At 35.4% G+C, this 17,607-nt stretch overlaps 1 protein-coding gene across 1 annotated transcript in view; it reads left to right on the forward strand.

The window, feature by feature from the left end:
- Nucleotides 1-8,432: 8,432 nt before the first annotated feature.
- The window catches only part of LOC142607211 (putative E3 ubiquitin-protein ligase ARI8), a 52,665-nt gene continuing 43,490 nt past the window's right edge, over nucleotides 8,433-17,607 (forward strand). Inside the window, exons 1-4 of the mRNA XM_075778638.1 lie at nucleotides 8,433-8,845; nucleotides 16,422-16,546; nucleotides 16,836-16,941; nucleotides 17,054-17,144. Coding sequence (XP_075634753.1) covers nucleotides 8,579-8,845; nucleotides 16,422-16,546; nucleotides 16,836-16,941; nucleotides 17,054-17,144 — 589 coding nt within the window. The 5' untranslated portion in view covers nucleotides 8,433-8,578. The remainder of the gene's footprint in view (nucleotides 8,846-16,421; nucleotides 16,547-16,835; nucleotides 16,942-17,053; nucleotides 17,145-17,607) is intronic.

Genomic DNA, 17,607 nt, shown 5'->3' on the forward strand with positions numbered 1-17,607 from the left:
TATTAGAGAGTGAAATCCCAAAAGTAAATTGGTTACAGAGTAGGTATGACTAATTATGCATGATGGATGAGAAGAGACTCAAGGCATTGTATCACATTCAAGGTTACCAAAGGAGACCTAGGAAAACTTTTGACAAGAAGGTAATAACAAGAGATTTGAAATTGGGAGATTTAGTGCTGAAAGATATTCAAGCCCTAATTCAAGAAACAAACGGAAAATTTAAGCAAAATTAAGCAGGTCCATATATTATCAAGCAAATATACTTTGGGGGAGCAGTAAGGTTGATGGACTTAGATGCAAACCCTTTCACTAAACCAACCAATATGGATCAATTGAAGAAATACCACGGTAGACTGAAAACCCACATTTGAAATGGTTGTAAATTATGTTATTTTCTTTCCTAGGTTCGCTAAAAAAAAAAGCAAAAAAAAAAAAAGGCTTGCTAGGCTAAAAACCTGAAAGGGTGGTCTAGGCGAAAATTAGGGCATTGAAAAAAAGGTAGGTTGAAAACCCGAAATGGCAGCCTAGGCAAAAGCTAAGGCAAATAAATTGAACTATGTGATGTCCTGATCTTTTTGCCAAGGAGGTACGTAGGCAACCATATATTGGTCCGGTCATAACTTCCTCAAACCCACCATTTACCCATCAAGCAAAGAAAAAAATTGTTTCCAAAATTTAACCATTCAATTAAACCATGTCATTACACAAACTTCAAAAGCCAAACCCTAAAAAGGCAAACCTTAAACAAATCAAACCCTAAACAGAACCCTAAACCTGAAAGTCCTAAATAATTCCTAAACCTAAGAGTTTTACATCAACTTATAAAATAAACAAGTTCACAGCAAAAAAAAAAAAAGAAAATCATTTTTTCTTTAGTCTTTTCTCCTTTGGTTGTTTGTTGGTTCCATCTGTGGTGATAGGCTAAAAATGTATTAACCCCTTATGATGAATTAATTTATTAATTAGCCAATTTATTAATTAATCAAATTAACATGCAATGTACGTGGTAGTACAAACAAAACACCAACTAACATAAAATGCAGCGAAAAATAAATTTAACAAGGTGATTTGTTTTCGAATGAGGAAAACCTCCAAGGCAAAAACCTCGCCAGGTGATTTTAAGGTCACCACTCCCGAGAATTCACTATTATCACAACAAGCGGTTATAAGTAAAGTAATCTCAATACCTTATACCAACCTACAATTGAACCCTTACCCCAATATCCAATTGTACTTGTTCTGTAGTGACAATCTCTCATTTTATTGCACGGCTCCCAATACGTGACTAACCAATAGATGCGCGTATCCCAATACACGACTTGATCACCAACTTGAGAAGGATGTTGGCTACAAAGTTCTTCAGTTCATCACACGATGAGTATCACGAAGTAGCTTGGTCACAAAACCCTACAGTGTACAAACACAATAGCTTCGTTAAGAGAAAGATGAACTAAGGCAAACTAGGTTTCCAGTCACAATTTGCATGAACAACACTTCGCTTCACACTTGTGCAATTGTGCTCTCTGTGACGGCCCTTAAAATAATCCTTATATATGCTTAGGGTTATGAGAAAAGAAAGCCTAAACACATACTCATGGATTGAAATGCAATCAGAGCCGAAAATATGATTTTCATAATTCTCGATAGATACCCTATCTGTCAAGCAGCTGTTGAACTTTGGGCTTAGACAGCTTTTTAAATCTCGATAGATACTAGCTGTCGAGCTTTAAAAACCAGCACTTCATTATTTGATTCTTGGACAGACTTTGCATGGCTTTAACATTTGAACTTGAAACCTTGTTCCTTGAAGCATTAAACATATCCTAGATCAACCCAATTACAAGTAAAATGCGTTTTGTCAAAAGATTAGCCAATACATGATGACATATGTTCCTAACATGAATCACATATGTCCTAAAATGTGGTAGGTACTTTGTCATCTTTGTCTCTCCTTTTGAACTCATAATTGTTAGCCTCGTGTTTCTCTTGGTTATTTTTAAGAAATTGTTTTCTCATAGAAGTCATGTCAGCCTCTTTATCCACAATTTTGTTCACCAGCCAGCTGGAATATTCTATTGTCATCCTGTGAAAGTGAACCTTAACAAAAGATTGATCCACTTGGTTAGCCATGTCCAAGCCCAACAGCACGTTCCTCACACAAGTAGGATTTTAGTCCACATGAGTGAAATGTTTTCTTCCTCTTCCACCAGGCATTCCCTGCTCATATTAGAATTATCTTTAAAGTCTATTAGCCTTATAGAAAGTTGCCCTCCTTAATCCAACTATGAAGATGTGATTTGATCTCGGGGACTACAACAAAGGAGGTGGACAGTTCCACCAATAACAATTCCATCGAATTGAGATACTGGATTTCTTGTTTAGAAATTTCACCCAGTTTCTTTCTATTTGGCTCTCGGTTTCGAAGACAGTCCTATTAAGAAAATTGTTAGGACCATAATAAGCAACAGTAGGTGTAGCAATCAAGTCTTGTCTTTCCATCAACCATATTTGCAAAGTTAAAGGACTCCCAAGAAATTGTTATGACCCTTTACCAAGAAATATAGAAGCCAGTCCTAAAAGATCTTCTGCTAAGATTAAAGAAGCAAGATTATCACCATCCTTAACTTGACTCACAATACCTATGGTTCGAGCATCCATAAAGCTAGGCCTTTCGGAGTAAAGTGAAAATTCTCCCATGGAGCAAAAAGCTAAGCCAAAATTTTTCTGCATGTTGTTAGACACTCCATAAGTACGTTTGTTAATAAGTCTTGAAACAACCGCATGAAGATTCACCATGTGGCCTTCAATCATGTTACTAGTAATTGAAGTAGGAAGCCTTAGAGCATTAGACAATATTTCCATATGTTTGGGGTCATAAGAAACTACTACGAATTTTTTGCCAGGATCATAACCTAGAATAGCTGAAAAATTTTCAATTGTGGGCCAAAATTCAATAGTTTTAAACCGGAATACATGATCTTCAGTATCCCAGAACTTCATCACGGCATGGAGAAAATCCCACTTGATATTGACATTCCTCAAAGCCTTGATTCCTTTTAGCTTGTAGGCTGTGAAATTGGTCTTGGTGCCAAAATCAAAGCTACGAACCAATCTATTGATATCATGTATTGATGAGTGAGGAAAATTTTGATTGTTAGTCATGGATAACTCTTGCATGTGATTGTTGTTTCTTGATAACTTTGATGTAGAGCTTTGTTTGTAGTTTTAATGCTAAAATAAGCTCCCTCAGTCCCTAACTAGGTTTAAATATGGTTTCAAGAGTTTGCAGCTGACTAAGAAAGTGTTTCATAGTTCCAAACGAAGAAAATATTTTTCAAAAAACTCAAAAACACAGAAAACGCATTGGAAAAATGTGAGGAATTGGGGAAAATTAGGTGTGTTTATCGGCACCCTAAAGTGCTAATCGGCACTCTAAGAGTGCTGATTGGCACCTAGCCCAACCATGACGTTTTGTGTTTTTGGGCACTTCGTGGTTCTATTTTTCACTCCCAAAAAAGAAATGATTGTGCAATAAAGTTTCTCAAAAATTTGTGTGATTTGTCAAACAGAGGCATTTAGACATGTCTTGTTCATTTGTTTTTTTTAAAAAAAATATCACCTACATCATTTGTGTAAAAAAAAAGAGAAAAGAAAATTAACCAAATCAAGATTTTCCAAGTCATGCATCTATTTTCGAAACTAGGGGCATTGGGTTATGCCTTATCCCCTTTCTCTAGAACAAGTAAAATCAATCATGCCTGTTAAAAAAAAAGCCCATTTTTCAAAAAATAAAAGGTCATCATGCATAAGTTTTTCAGACTAGGGGCATTTGGCTGTGCCTTATTCAGGTAAGTACAAATTGATGGAATAATACATGTTTGTATTGCATACAAAACATACGCAGTGGAAAAATAGCGGATCTACTTCATTCATAAAAGTTAGCATATACTACATTAGTTTTAGAATTTGAGAACAAGAGAGTGTATTTTCGAGCGGTGAATTTCAAAACTGAAGATCAGAAGTACTTAAGAACACTTTCAATCTTCACTCCAATTCCATTAACGCCCAAGATATGTGGTCTCTCAATCAGTTTATAAAGGGCGAATGTCAAAGTGTCTAACACTCATATACACCACTTCACAATAGTATTCTTACAATTATCTACAAAAAAACTATGTTTCTCCCTTTGTGTCTAATTGATTATCTAATTGGGCTGGCCTTTTAGGCTTTTCCAATTGGGCTTAAGTATGTGACTTGCAGTGGGACCAAAAGGGACCAATAAGACACTAGCTCCAATGGATTTTGGGCTTTTCTGTCAACTCTTGACAAGTCCAAAGTTATCAGTAATTATATTTAATACCACTATATAAATATAATTGCACTCTAGGCCTTATTTATAAATTATATCCCAAGACTTTATTGTACATGCAACATTTTCATAAAATATTCTTAGTAATACAAAGTCATGAATGTAGACTACCACTTTGTAAATTACTACATTTTATCCTTGAGTACCCGGTTTAATCCTTTAAGTTATTCATCATATATTTATGAAATTCAATTTCATAAATATATACTTTAGTAACTCCTTACTAAAGTGGTTAGGCCTAACTCTCTGAATAACAAACCCATTAAACTTATCTCAAGGGAATATTTTGTATCTCCGTTAAGAGAATATGAATTCCATCTTGAGAATATATGTTCCATCAACACTAAATGTGGTTGCTTAACATACTGAGGTTTTGACCGTAATTATAGATCTCATTCTTAATATATCAAAGCAACCTACACTTCATGATTAAGTCCATTATCCTCTCAGGATTAAGAGTTCATGTAAATATAAGTCGTGAGTTTATTATTCATTTGACAGTCGTTAGGAGAACAATAAATCTCACACCGGTCTAGTTCAATATGTTTTAACTCTTAAAACATATTAACATATCAACTAGAAATCTCAATTTTCACGATTAAGACAAATTATCTTAGTTGATATGTTATAGTTTTCACAGGTGAAATGTCCAATTTCATCACTGACTACGAACTAAAATTCTGAATTTACAAAGAACTTGTGATTTATATCTTTTGTGACTTTTCACATAAATCACATACTATACATCTCATGGATTATATGATAATATCTCAATATTCATGTTACAATTATTTTAGATAAAACAAAACAATGTTATTAATCACAACATTAAGTCATACATAATATCATAGTATCATACAATAGGATTTAAGGGCACTAATCCTAACATAAATCACATCAGAAGTGGTCAGATAAGTTCAAATTGTTTACTACATAACTTCATCAAGTGAATTCCAAACTTTTTCATCTAAATTTCAGCAAGACTAAAAGCAATCCAAAGATAAAGAGCTAAGAGCGGAATACAAATTGTCTATGGAATACTTTTTTTGTCTTTGCAGGAAAATTAAAATACAAGTTAAGCATCATTTGAACTTTAGGTTTGCCTGGGGGAAGATCTCCTAGACCCACCCCTAGAAGACCCACCCCTAGAGGAGCCACCCTCAGTGTCTCCTTCTTCACTTGCATAAAACTGAGATTCTTGTTGCTGGTTTTGAAGTTCGAGATTTCTGATTCTCTCCTCCAAGGATCTAGTGTTGGCATCAGCCATTGCTATTCAACTGTTCTGAAAAATCAACAAAGACAGGTGCTAAATCTATTATTATATAGTTCAAGCAAAAACATTAAGGAAGCATCATCTTTTACCTAGTTCATTTCATTGAGCACATATTGAGAAGATTGAGTGCGTGCCCTAGGTGCAAACCTCCAATCATTGGCATACTTTCTTCCACAAGATCAGCACTGACCTGAAGCACAAACGCACAAGTTCAGAAATAACTTAATGAGCAAAAATGAGGACAGAAGACTAAAGGATTCAGGAATAAACTGGGTCATTCTAAGGGACATTTGGGGTATACTCTAGTCGATCTAGATTCATAAAGCTGTATGACCTATCATGGTTCATTACTTCGTATTGCCATGTGGGAATATAAGGATACATCTCCATGAAAGAACTAGAAGATCCATCAACATGGCTAGAAGGAAGACTCTCCTCCTCTTAAGAGGATGAAGCCTAAAAGTGCAACATGTAGATATTTTCACAAAAGTTAGAATAGAGAAGATAAAAGATGGAGATGCAAGACACTGTGGAAATTGACTTTGGAAAGAAAGAAAGCTACCGATGTTACAGGAATGCTAGACAACCATGCAGTTGAGTTTGGCAAATTCAAGATAGTCTCTTAGTGTCCCTGAAACAACATGGCCAACTCAAGCATGAGCAATTTCTTCATTAGCCAAAAGATCTGCCAAATGGATGGAGGGACAAGGATGAGCAGGAATTGTCTCAAGAGGGTACACATGTTGAACTTGAGCCAATACCCGATTGCCGAGATACCAATATCTCCCATAGCCATACTCGAACAACACTTGACGACAATTTAGCTCCTGAGCCTATGCACACTTTGCATGCTCCTCACATCCAAGCCAAGGATTTAAAGACATTTGAAAATCACAAAGAACCCAGATTGAAAAGAAGCCAAACCATGCAGCACAAAAAGGGGAAAGAACACTAAACCCTCAACCAAACACAAAACTCCTAAAAAAAACTCACATCATCGGCAGTTAAGGTATCGATCGCCATGTGCCAAGCCTGCAAGGAATGCTTGGGAGGCGTTGATAAACGATACTTAGGCAGCCAACGAAGAAACCATCGATACATATCACCAACATCTTCTAGAACTTGTGGACCAACCATAAGATATTCATAAATCCAGACCTGAGAAAAATCAACTCACATCATCAACAACATGATAACACAAAATAACCTTTACAAAACACACATAATCAAGAATTTAAAGTGGAAAAAAAAACCTGGGGCATATTCTGGAATCTGTGCCAATCGGCACTGTTGCACTTCTCATAGATTTCCCAAAATTTTTTTTTTTTTTTTACATGTTTTGGACTCTTTTCAGCGTTATTCTGAGTTGGAAATTGTATTTGGACATGTTCTAGAATTATTTTCATGGTAAAACTCATTCCAACATGATAATTAAGCTTTTAAAATAATTATTTATAAGATAATTGTCCTAAAAATCTAATTATTAGTCCAAATTTAATATTATCAGCTTTTTTTTCTTTTATTCCTATGCAAAAAATCACATTTTAATAAAATATTCCACCAATCACAAAAATTCATTTAATTAATTTCAATTAACAACCAATCAAAATTAATTTCAATTAATTTTGTGTAATAGGTTCCATTTAAATGAATGCATGTAAATTGTTAAAACTTGATCTTATGATATTTTTCATTCCGACCGTCCAATTTGGAAACCGAACATATCATTGTGATCATTAGAAACTAAAGATCATTTTAATGATATGTGATGAATGAGTTGGTGACTAAAATGCAACCATGATTTTTGGGGTACATAGAGTAGTCATATTGTCATCTTCTAAGGTTAATTTATGGGTGTGAAATGAAGTGTCTACAGGTAAAACATAAAATAAAAATACATGGGATAGAAGATTTTGGTTTGCTCATATAACACCTACTTGAGAATGAGTATACATCTTATGCATGAATTATCTTCTTCCATGGATCTCATAAATATGTAAAGTCTATCAAATATAAAGAAACACTACATAAATATATCCCTTAAAATAGTTTTTCGAGTATAACCATGCTTCCACTTCCTCTCCCTTTCCCCTCAAACACAAAATAATCACTAACAAACTAATTAACAAAAGGCTAAAGTGTAAATTTTACCCATAAAGTTTAGGCTTCTATAAATTTTACATCTTGAAGTGTCAAAATTTGGATTCTTGAAATTATATTATGTTTAAATCAACAACCCATTGGTCCATATTTTGTATTGAGTGTAATATAAGTTTTTCACATGTATTTAATTTTTTTTTTGAGAAAAATTACATGTATTTAATTAATTCAATAAAATGATATCATGTCATTTTGGACTTTTATTTATTTATTTGAGAAACATGTCATTTTTGGACTTAAGCTACAAAAATGACATGACATCAATTTATTGACGGAACTAAACACATGTGACATATTAATTATATAGTACTCAATAAAAAAACATAGATAAGAAGACTACGTATGCAACACAAAATATGATTTCAATGTCTTTCTCAAAAAACAAAAAAAAAAAGATTTTATTGTAAAATATATATTCTGAAATTTTATGGTGTAACCTTCAAGACTCGAATGGTTGCACTTTAACATTAGTGAAAAAAAAGCAAAAATTTCAAAAATCTCTAATTGTCATTTCTCTCTCCACACAGACATAAAGGCTGCTAATTAATATTCATTTCCCTCAAAATCCCAATTGCACGTTTCCACCACCTCATCTCACCTCACTCCTCACCTCCCAATCCCTCTACACCTCTCTCTCCATTTCATTTTCATCCGTACTTTCTTCTTCATATTTACATTTCTATCCCTCTCTTCTCCAAAAAGAAAAAGCACCCCAAATTTCTAGGGCTTCCCCAAATTCCCCAAATCCTTTCACTTTCTTCTGAACCAAAAAAAAAATGGAATCGGAGGACGATTTCGACATGCACGACGCCCGCGACACTCACCAAAACGAAACCACCACCACCACTAACAACGACAATGAAGACGGTGTCGTTTCGGTCGAGGACGACGACTTTTATAGCGGCGACGAAGACGACGATGAAGATGGTGAGACCACCAACGCTTTTGCTTTCGACAGCGACGACGATGCTGACGTGGCAGACTACGAGTTCATCGACAACGATTCTGACGATTCGGACGACTTTGTTTCGCACCGCTACCAGGTGGCTGTTACGTAATTTTGTTAGTTGGTTTCCATTTGGGTCTATTGGATTTTTTTTTTTCGCTTTAGAATATTGAGCTTTTTTTATTGGCTGTTTCATGATTTTGTTAGATTTCATTTGGGTATATTGGAATTTTGAGGTTTTTGCTGTGGAAATGTCGGATTTTAGAATTTCGGGTTTGTTGATTTTGATCATTGGATTTCATTTGGGCTCTCAGATTTTTGTTGCGGTAATGTTGGTTCTAATCACTTTTTGGATTTTGGTTTTTGTGGATTATTAGAATTTTATGTTTTTATTTTTAATTGTTGTTGTTGTTGGTTGGATTTGGCTATGCTTGATTTTAATGTTAGGTTTCATTTGGGTTATTGAAATTTTGAGGCTTAATTTTGATAAGTTAAATCTTCATGATTTTTGGTATTGTGTTAATTGGGATTATCCAAAATTTTGAGTTTTTTGTTGCAGTAGTGTTTATCCTGCATGAATTTGGTTAAGTGGTTAGCGTGTCTAATTGGTGTTACGGGGAATTTTTTCTTTTTTGTTCCTTTAATGTTGATTTTGGTTGATCATGTGAAGGAAATTTAACATGGAAGGTATTTTTTAGATGTCTAATGAAAAAAAAAGTAAAAGGATTAGGTACATTTTAGGCGTGGTATATTAAGTTTCGACACTGCAATTTTTGAAAAAATAGGACATGGGTTTGGCAGGCAGGACAAGTCTATTAAATAATTGTTAAAGGTATTTTTATTTATATTTTCTATATATTATTAAGCATTTATCTTTAATATAATGTTATATATATATATAAATTAAGAGTAATAGTGGACAATAAAGCAAATCCATGACTCTAAAGGAGGTGTAGACATTATAATATAAACCAGTAATAAAGATATTTATTAATTTTCAAATGCATTATTACTATTCAGAGCATGAATGCTCCATTTGTTTTGTGAAAGGGTATTCGATTCCTCTTGTTCTCATGTCTTGGCCATGTTCCGTATTTTTTTTTCCTAATTTTAAAAAAGGACACGGCTGAGTCACGCATGCAGAAGTTCCTAGAGGTATCAAGGGTCCAACTTGAGTACAACACTCCAAATAAAGTGTTTGTGCTTCCTAGGTTGAAATTTAATTGGGGAAATTAATAAAACGCGACCAAAGTATTGTACCTAAGTTTACCCATAAAAAATATAGAGAAGTTTGTAATGATCTTCACAACTCCATATGGTTTTTCTTGTCCTAGAGAAAGCGTATGATTGGGTACCTAGGGAGGTTATGTGGTGTGTTATAGAAAAGAAATGAGTTTCTCTAAAATATATTAAGTTGATTAAGGATTGTATGGCAGAGTTGTAATTAGTGTGAGAATTAGGGTTTTAAGTGATAGCTTAGCGGGAATGGCATCTTTTGCGGGGCTCCAAGTTTGTGGTTCAATCAAACCCCACCTCTCCCTTCCCCACTATCTACCTATGAAAAGAAGTTGTAACTAGTGCGAGAACAATTAGATGCATCACAAGTGAGTATCCTATCACTATAGGATTGCACAAAGGAGCAACATTAAGTTCATATCTCTTTGTACTAGCGATGGATTAGTGCATTAGATCGATTCAAGATGAAGTCCCTTAGTGTCTACATATGTTACAGTTTTAGTGGATGACGTGAAGTTAATGTCAAGTTAGAAATTTAGAGGGATGCTTTAGACTCTTATTTATAATTTTTTATTAATGGTGGTTTTGTGGTGTGGGAGAGGGGCCTTGGGGGGGGGTCGGTGATGCTAATTTTCTTGATTTGGTATTGGATTTATTGAGGATTATGAAAATTCGTTGTTTGGGTGAAGAGGTAATAAAAATCTAGAGCCTAGTTACTTATCAATAATAATAATAAAAGGGAAACGAGAGTTGAGGAATTTAATTTCCTCGGTTAATTATGATGGGAGATAGAGTGTAGTAGAAATAGCAGTGGGGTAGTAAAAGACTTTATGAAGCTGAAAATGATTTCATGGAATGTTAGAGGATTGAATGACTCCTAGAAACGGCTGGTAGTGAGAATCTTGTTATGTCGTGAGTGGAAGTTTGATGTTGTATGCCTTCAAGAAACAAAGCTCGTTGGCATGGATAGACAACTGGTTTGCAGTCTGTGGAGCTATCCGTATGTGGATTGGGTGGCTCTAGATGTTGATCATACGGCTGGTGGAGTCTTGATTATGTGGGATAGGAGGGTTTTAGAAAAGTTGGAGGTTCTGGTGGGTTTGTTCTCGGTGTCGGTTCAAGGGAAACGTTTGGAGGATGGTTTATTTGGGCATGTTTAGGGGTTATATGTGGGATGAGTTGGTTGGTATTCAGTAGTAATGGAATGTTCCTTGGTGCTGCGTTGGGGATTTTAACGTTGTTCATTTTCCAAGTGAATGGAGCGGTGGTTCTTATCTTACTCTAGCTATGGAAAAGTCTTTTGAGTTTATTGAGAATCTAAACTTGATAGATTTGCCGTTGGAGGGAGGGAGTTTTACTTGTTCTAGTGGTATTGACTTGCCATTATGTCCAGGATTGATAGAGATCTAGTGTTACATGATTGGGAGCAACACTTTCTGAACGTGATCCAGCAGATTCTACTGCTACCTGTTTCAGATCATTTCCCAATTCTTTTGGAGGCAGGGGGTATGGCGAGGGGGAAAAGTCCCTTTTGGTTTGAGAACATGTGGTTGAAGACAGATGAGTTTGTTGATAGAGTTGATTCATAGTGGAATCACCATTCTTTCTTGGGTACACCTAGTTATGTGTATGCTAAAAAGTTTTATGCATATTTCTCATGTCATTGTTTTGTTTCTCAATCAAAACCTCTTTAAATAAGCCACCTACTTTTTAAGAAGACAAATATCCTAATATAATAATATAATAAGGAAGAAGGAAAGATCAAGTAAAACAAAGTTTAATAAATGCCAATCCTCAAAATTGAATTGATACCTTTTTAGTTTTTACACGGCATTGAAAGAAGTATCACTTTAAAGTAAAAATCATATACAATATAATAAGCCATCTAATCTCTGTGCAATGTCAAAAAATACGAAAAATTTTGATAGTAAAAGTATGCTACATAGGTACCAAAGAAATACAATCAAAGTTCAAAAAGATAACATGAATTTGCACTACAAACAAATCAACAACTGATAATCACTTTTGTAGACTAGACAATACATATCCAACACAGTAACAGAGGTTCTAGAGTCACGTGAATAAGAAAGATCATAGCATATATAATATATAATATACCAGATTGCAGAAATAGAGTAGCACAGTACACATACACTAAACTATAGAATCTAAAACTTGCCCCGCCAAGCAAATAAGACAAAAAGGTATCAATTCAATTTTGAGGATTGACATTTATTAAACTTTGTTTTACTTGATCTTTCCTTCTTCCTTATTATATTATTATTATTATATTAGGATATTTGTCTTCCTAAAAAGTAGGTGGCTTATTTAAAGAGGTTTTGATTGAGAAACAAAACAATGACATGAGAAATATGCTACCATAGGCTTTGAAAGAAGAAATTATTCAGTGGAGTCCCCAAGAATTTGGCAATGTCGGTTGTTAGAAGAAAGAATTATTGGGGGCTTTAGAATTAGTAGATGCTAAAGAAGGGGTTCTTGGACTCACTAAGACGGAGCTAAATGAGAGAAATGGAGTGAGGTTGCAAGTAGAGTATCTTCTTTCTCTAGAGGAGATCTCATGGAGACAGAAATTGAGGATGTTGTGTATCAAGGAGGGTGATAATATTACTAAATTCTTCCACAAGATGGCTAATTCTCATAGAAGGTATAACCATTTGAGTTTTTTAGAAGTGGATGGGGTGATTTATGAGGAGGGAGTAGAAGTGGCTGCTTAAGTTGTTCAATTTTATAAAACTCTGTATCAGGAGTTAAAAGAGTGGAGGCTTTTTGTGGAAGGTTTGGATTTTGATCAAATTGGGGAGATGGAGAGGGGTTGGCTGGATAGGAGGTTTGAGAAGGATGAGATATTATCAGTTGTCGGAGAAATGGAAGGGGATAAAGCTTCAGGTTCAGATGGCTTCTCTATGGCCTTTTTCTATCATTGCTTGAGAGTTGTGGAAAGAGATGTCCTAGCAGTTTTTGAAGAGTTTAATCAGCACTGTAAGTTTGAGAAATCTCTTAATGCTACCTTTATAGCTTTAATTCCTAAGAAGAATGATGCTTCTTACATTCGTGATTTCAGACCTATCAGCTTGGTGGGAAGTATTTATAAGATCTTAGCCAAATTTTTGGCAAATCAATTGAAAGTGGTGTTAGATCAGTTGATATCTGAATTGCAGAATAGTTTTGTGGGAGGTAGACAAATCCTTGATTCAATTCTCATTGCTAATTAGTGTGTTGATAGTTGGGTGAAGAGTAAGATTTCGAGGGTGATTTGTAAGTTAGATATTGAGAAAGCTTATGACAATGTGAATTGGGAGGCAATTTTGAAGTTGTTGAAGAAAATGGGCTTTGGGGAGAAATAGTGTAGATGGATTCGTACGTGTATTTCTACCGTTCAGTTTTCTGTGTTGGTCAATGGGTCTCTAGCTAACTTCTTTGGTAGTTGTAGAGGTTTGAGACAAGGGGATTCATTGTCTCACATGTTATTTTTAGTTATGATGGAGGTGTTTAGTATGATGGTGAAGAGAATGGAGGGGGCAAGATTACTTAGCGGCTTTAGGGCAAATGGTAGGGGGGGGGGGGAACGTGTTTCGCACTTGTTTTTTGCAGGTGATACTATTCTTTTTTGTGATGCAGATGTGGAGCAAATCCTACACGTTCGGTAATTGCTTCTTTGTTTTCAGGCTGTGACTGGTTTGAAGGTCAATGTATCTAAGAGTGAAATCATTCCTATAGGGGAGGTGAATAATGTGCATGCTTTGGCAGAGATCTTGGGCTGTAGGGTTGGGTCTTGCCAATGACTTATCTTGGTATGCCGTTGGGGCGTCTCATAAGTCCCTTTCTAATTAGAACCCTATATTGGAAAAAATTGAATGGAAGTTAGCTGGGTGGAAGAAATTGTATTTGTCAAAAGGTGGTAGACTGACATTGCCTAAAAGTATATAATCTAGCCTCCCTCCTTATTTTTTATTTTTTATCTCTTTTTGCCATTCCTACACGTGGCTAACAAAATTGAGATGCAAAGGGATTTTTTGTGGGGTGATTCGAAGACACATATGTTGGGATGGGATAAGATGTGTATGCTTATTGCCAATGGTGGTTTAGGAATTAGGAAACTGACCACTTTCAATAGCCCTACTAAGAAAGTGGCTTTGGCATTTCAAGGTTAAGGAGACTCAGCTTTGGAGGAGGGTGGTAGCTTTGAAATTTGGGGAAGAATTGGGTGGGCGGGGGGGGGGGGGGGACCTCCAAGCTGGGAAGGGGTGTTCATGGGTGTGGTTTGTGGAGAAGTATCCGAATGGGTTAGGAAGTTTTTAGCAAAAACATCCAGTTTAAGGTTGGGGTGGGGAATCGAGTGAAATTTTGGATAGACTAGTGGTGTGGGAATCTTCCTCTCCATTTGGCTTTTCCGGTCTTGTACAACTTTGTTGCAAACAGAGCGGCTTCTGTAAACTCATCTTTGATGTGCCAAGGAGCAGGGGATGGGAAAATTTGGGATGTTCGTTTCATAATGATTGGGTGGCGGATGATTTCTTTCAATTCTTGGCATCCAATTTACCTTCAATGACTGATGATGATCGTATGAGATGAAAGTTGACAAAGAACGGGGATTTTAATCCGTTCATTTTTTCATTAGTTACGTGGTTCTTCTTCAGTTGTTTTTCCATGGAAAGGTATTTGGAAGGTTAAGGCACTCTGGCGTGTCTCTTTCTTTGTTTGGACAGCCGCATGGGATAGGATCCTCACAGGAGATAACTTGCTGGTTGTGGGCTTTGATTTCGTTGACTGGTGCATTATGTGGTGTTGCGGGGAGACAATGGATCATCTGTTGTTACACTGTGGAAAGGCTTTTATTGGCTGTGGAGCTGTCTTTAAAACTTTTGGGATTTTGTGGGTTCCCTTATGTTTAGTGATAGATTTTCTATTTGGTTGGTGGAATTAATTAGGGAAGCATTCGACTCACATTTGAAATTTAGTTCTGTTGTGTTTGATGTGGTGTATTTGGAGGGAACGCAATCGATGGACTTTTGAGGACTTGGATAGATCTAATGACTAGCTGGTTGCTCTCTTTTTTGATTTCCTTTTTGATTGGTCTAGGGCTTGGGGACTCACATCTAGTGATTCTCTCCCTTTGTTCCTCAGCTCTCTCTTTCTTTGTAATTAGTGCTTCTTTTATGTTTTTGTTTTTCTCTCTTTTTTGTACTTTTTGATATGCTTTGCGCTACTTTGCATTTAACAGCTTTTTGGAAATACATCTTTACTACTTATCAAATAATAATAATAATAATAATCATCATCTAGAGCCTAGTTTGTCATGGTAATATCATTTTTGGTTGAATTGGGTCTTGGGCAAGTGCTACAGTGTTGGCAATGCTTAAATATTTAATTACAGGAAAACTGATAGAATTTTCATTTGTTTGGGCACTACTTCTGTGAATGAACTGGACATCTGTGGCGTTGTTGCTACTGTAATATTAATTGGAGTTGATTTTGTTGGCTTAAAGAACGACAATTTTAGCACCTATCAAATAAAAAAAGGAAAATTTTAGCAACTTATAAAAGGAACACTGGGTGAGTTCTTTGTTGTGGACTATAAAATCTTTTTTTTTTTTGGTTATGCTGACGTGAGTTCTTTGAATTTGAACATGATCATTTGAGGTAGTCTTAGCAATTTGTAAGTATAGGAACTTGGTAATTTGGATATGTTTTATTGAATACTTGTGGTTCTTGTGCAGAATGCTCAAATGATGCAACTTTCAAAATATAACTATGTTACATAGTCTACCCAGGTTGTTCTTGAATGTAGTTGTGATGTATGGACGTAAATGAAAGTCCAGTAGCATGCTAGTTCTAACTATTTGGAAGTGTTATTTTGTTATCTGTCTATCTTAGTGGTACAAGGTTCAAAGGAATTTTACCATTAATAATATGTCCATTGCCCCTCTCCTTCATGGAAAAGCTGATTTTATGAGATTATATGTGCAAATGCAATTTAAATCATTGTATAGTGAATTTTTGGGGCTCCTTTTATGGAAGTTAGAAAGGTGGTGGAACCTCTTTGTAATTATAGGGCAAATTATATGGCAATTATAAAATCGAAGTATGCATAACTTTGTGTTACTTTTGAGTTTGTGCTTGTTTGTGTTGATGTATGTATGGATACTTGTAATACAAATGACTCATAATTTTTCCTTCTATTTGACTTTCGTCATATATATATATATATATATATATATTTTTGATTGGACTTTCATCATAAAAATTCTGTTCTCTTGCCATCCAATTGTTCATAAAGACCATGTTTTCTGCAACAAGTACACACTTATGCATGTGCATGCATAATCAAGGAAAAAGAAATGAGTCTTTTGGTTGCCTTTCTTCTTCTTCTTTTGTTGTAATTTTTTATTCTAAGTGTGTGTGGCTTCTTGTCTTAGCAAAGCTTTACCATTCTAAGTGAAGCGGATATTCGTCAACGTCAAGAGGATGATATCATGAGGATATCGACTGTGCTTTCTATTTCAAAGGTTGCAGCTAGCATACTGCTGCGCTATTATAATTGGTAAAATGCTTTGACTGATTATCTAATGTGGTTCTTACTAGTTTTGGAATGACATTATAATGTTCGTGCAAACTGATTTGAGCTAGTTATCAAAAAAGCAAACAGATTTGAGCTCTGAGTAAATGTGCAAGTGCCTAAAAAAAAAAAAAAAAAAATTGTCCGTTGGTTTATAAATTAAGAAGAACTTGTGTTGTGCGGATTACTTGTTTGTATCTGGTAGCCCCTTGGTTATGAGCATTGTGGTGCCTTGATGTTCTGTAGAATTTATATTTCCTTTTTGTATATGCAGGAGTGTCAGTAAAGTGCATGATGAGTGGTTTGCAGATGAAGAAAAAGTTAGAAGGGCTGTTGGCTTGTTGGAGAAGCCAGTTGTTGAATATCCTAATGCTAGAGAAGTATGCAGTTCATTCTTTACTATGCTATTAAAGTTTTGAAAGCTGGGGTTTTGACTACCTTGTTTAGCCTTATTACAATTATGTGCGTCCTGATGTATTCTTGTTTTGACAGCTGACTTGTGGGATATGCTTTGAAACCTATCCTTGTGACAGGATTCACACAGCTGCTTGCGGTCATTTTTTTTGTAGTTCATGCTGGGCAGGTTTGTTCTATTGGAATGTCATTCTATATGATCATCCTGAGAAAAGTCAACTTCAGTAAAAATCTATGGAAAACGGTGGCGTGTTTTTTGCTTTTAACTGTCCTTATCCATAAAAGATCATCTTTAAGAAATGGGTGTGGAGAAACAAGCAACTACCATTTGGCTAGACCAAACCTTGACCTTAATTAAATTCTCCAAGCCCAATCGAGACCTTGTTTACCTCATCTGAACGAGGGTCCCCCTGATAATATATGATAAGGGCTTTCATTGGGCATTCTCCTGAAGATATATATTAGGCATGAAGACCATCCCAATTACAATTTATGAATACAAATAAGCGAGGAAGACAGGCAAGCAGAGATGAAAGTAGAGAGTTAACCTACAATTTGAGTAATTTGCTTAATAGAGATACCTCACCAGATTTAGTTACCAACATGATACCTATTAGAAATAAGATTTAGAG

This window comes from Castanea sativa, chromosome 8 (genome assembly GCF_040712315.1).
Source record: "Castanea sativa cultivar Marrone di Chiusa Pesio chromosome 8, ASM4071231v1".
Classification (NCBI taxonomy): domain Eukaryota; kingdom Viridiplantae; phylum Streptophyta; class Magnoliopsida; order Fagales; family Fagaceae; genus Castanea; species Castanea sativa.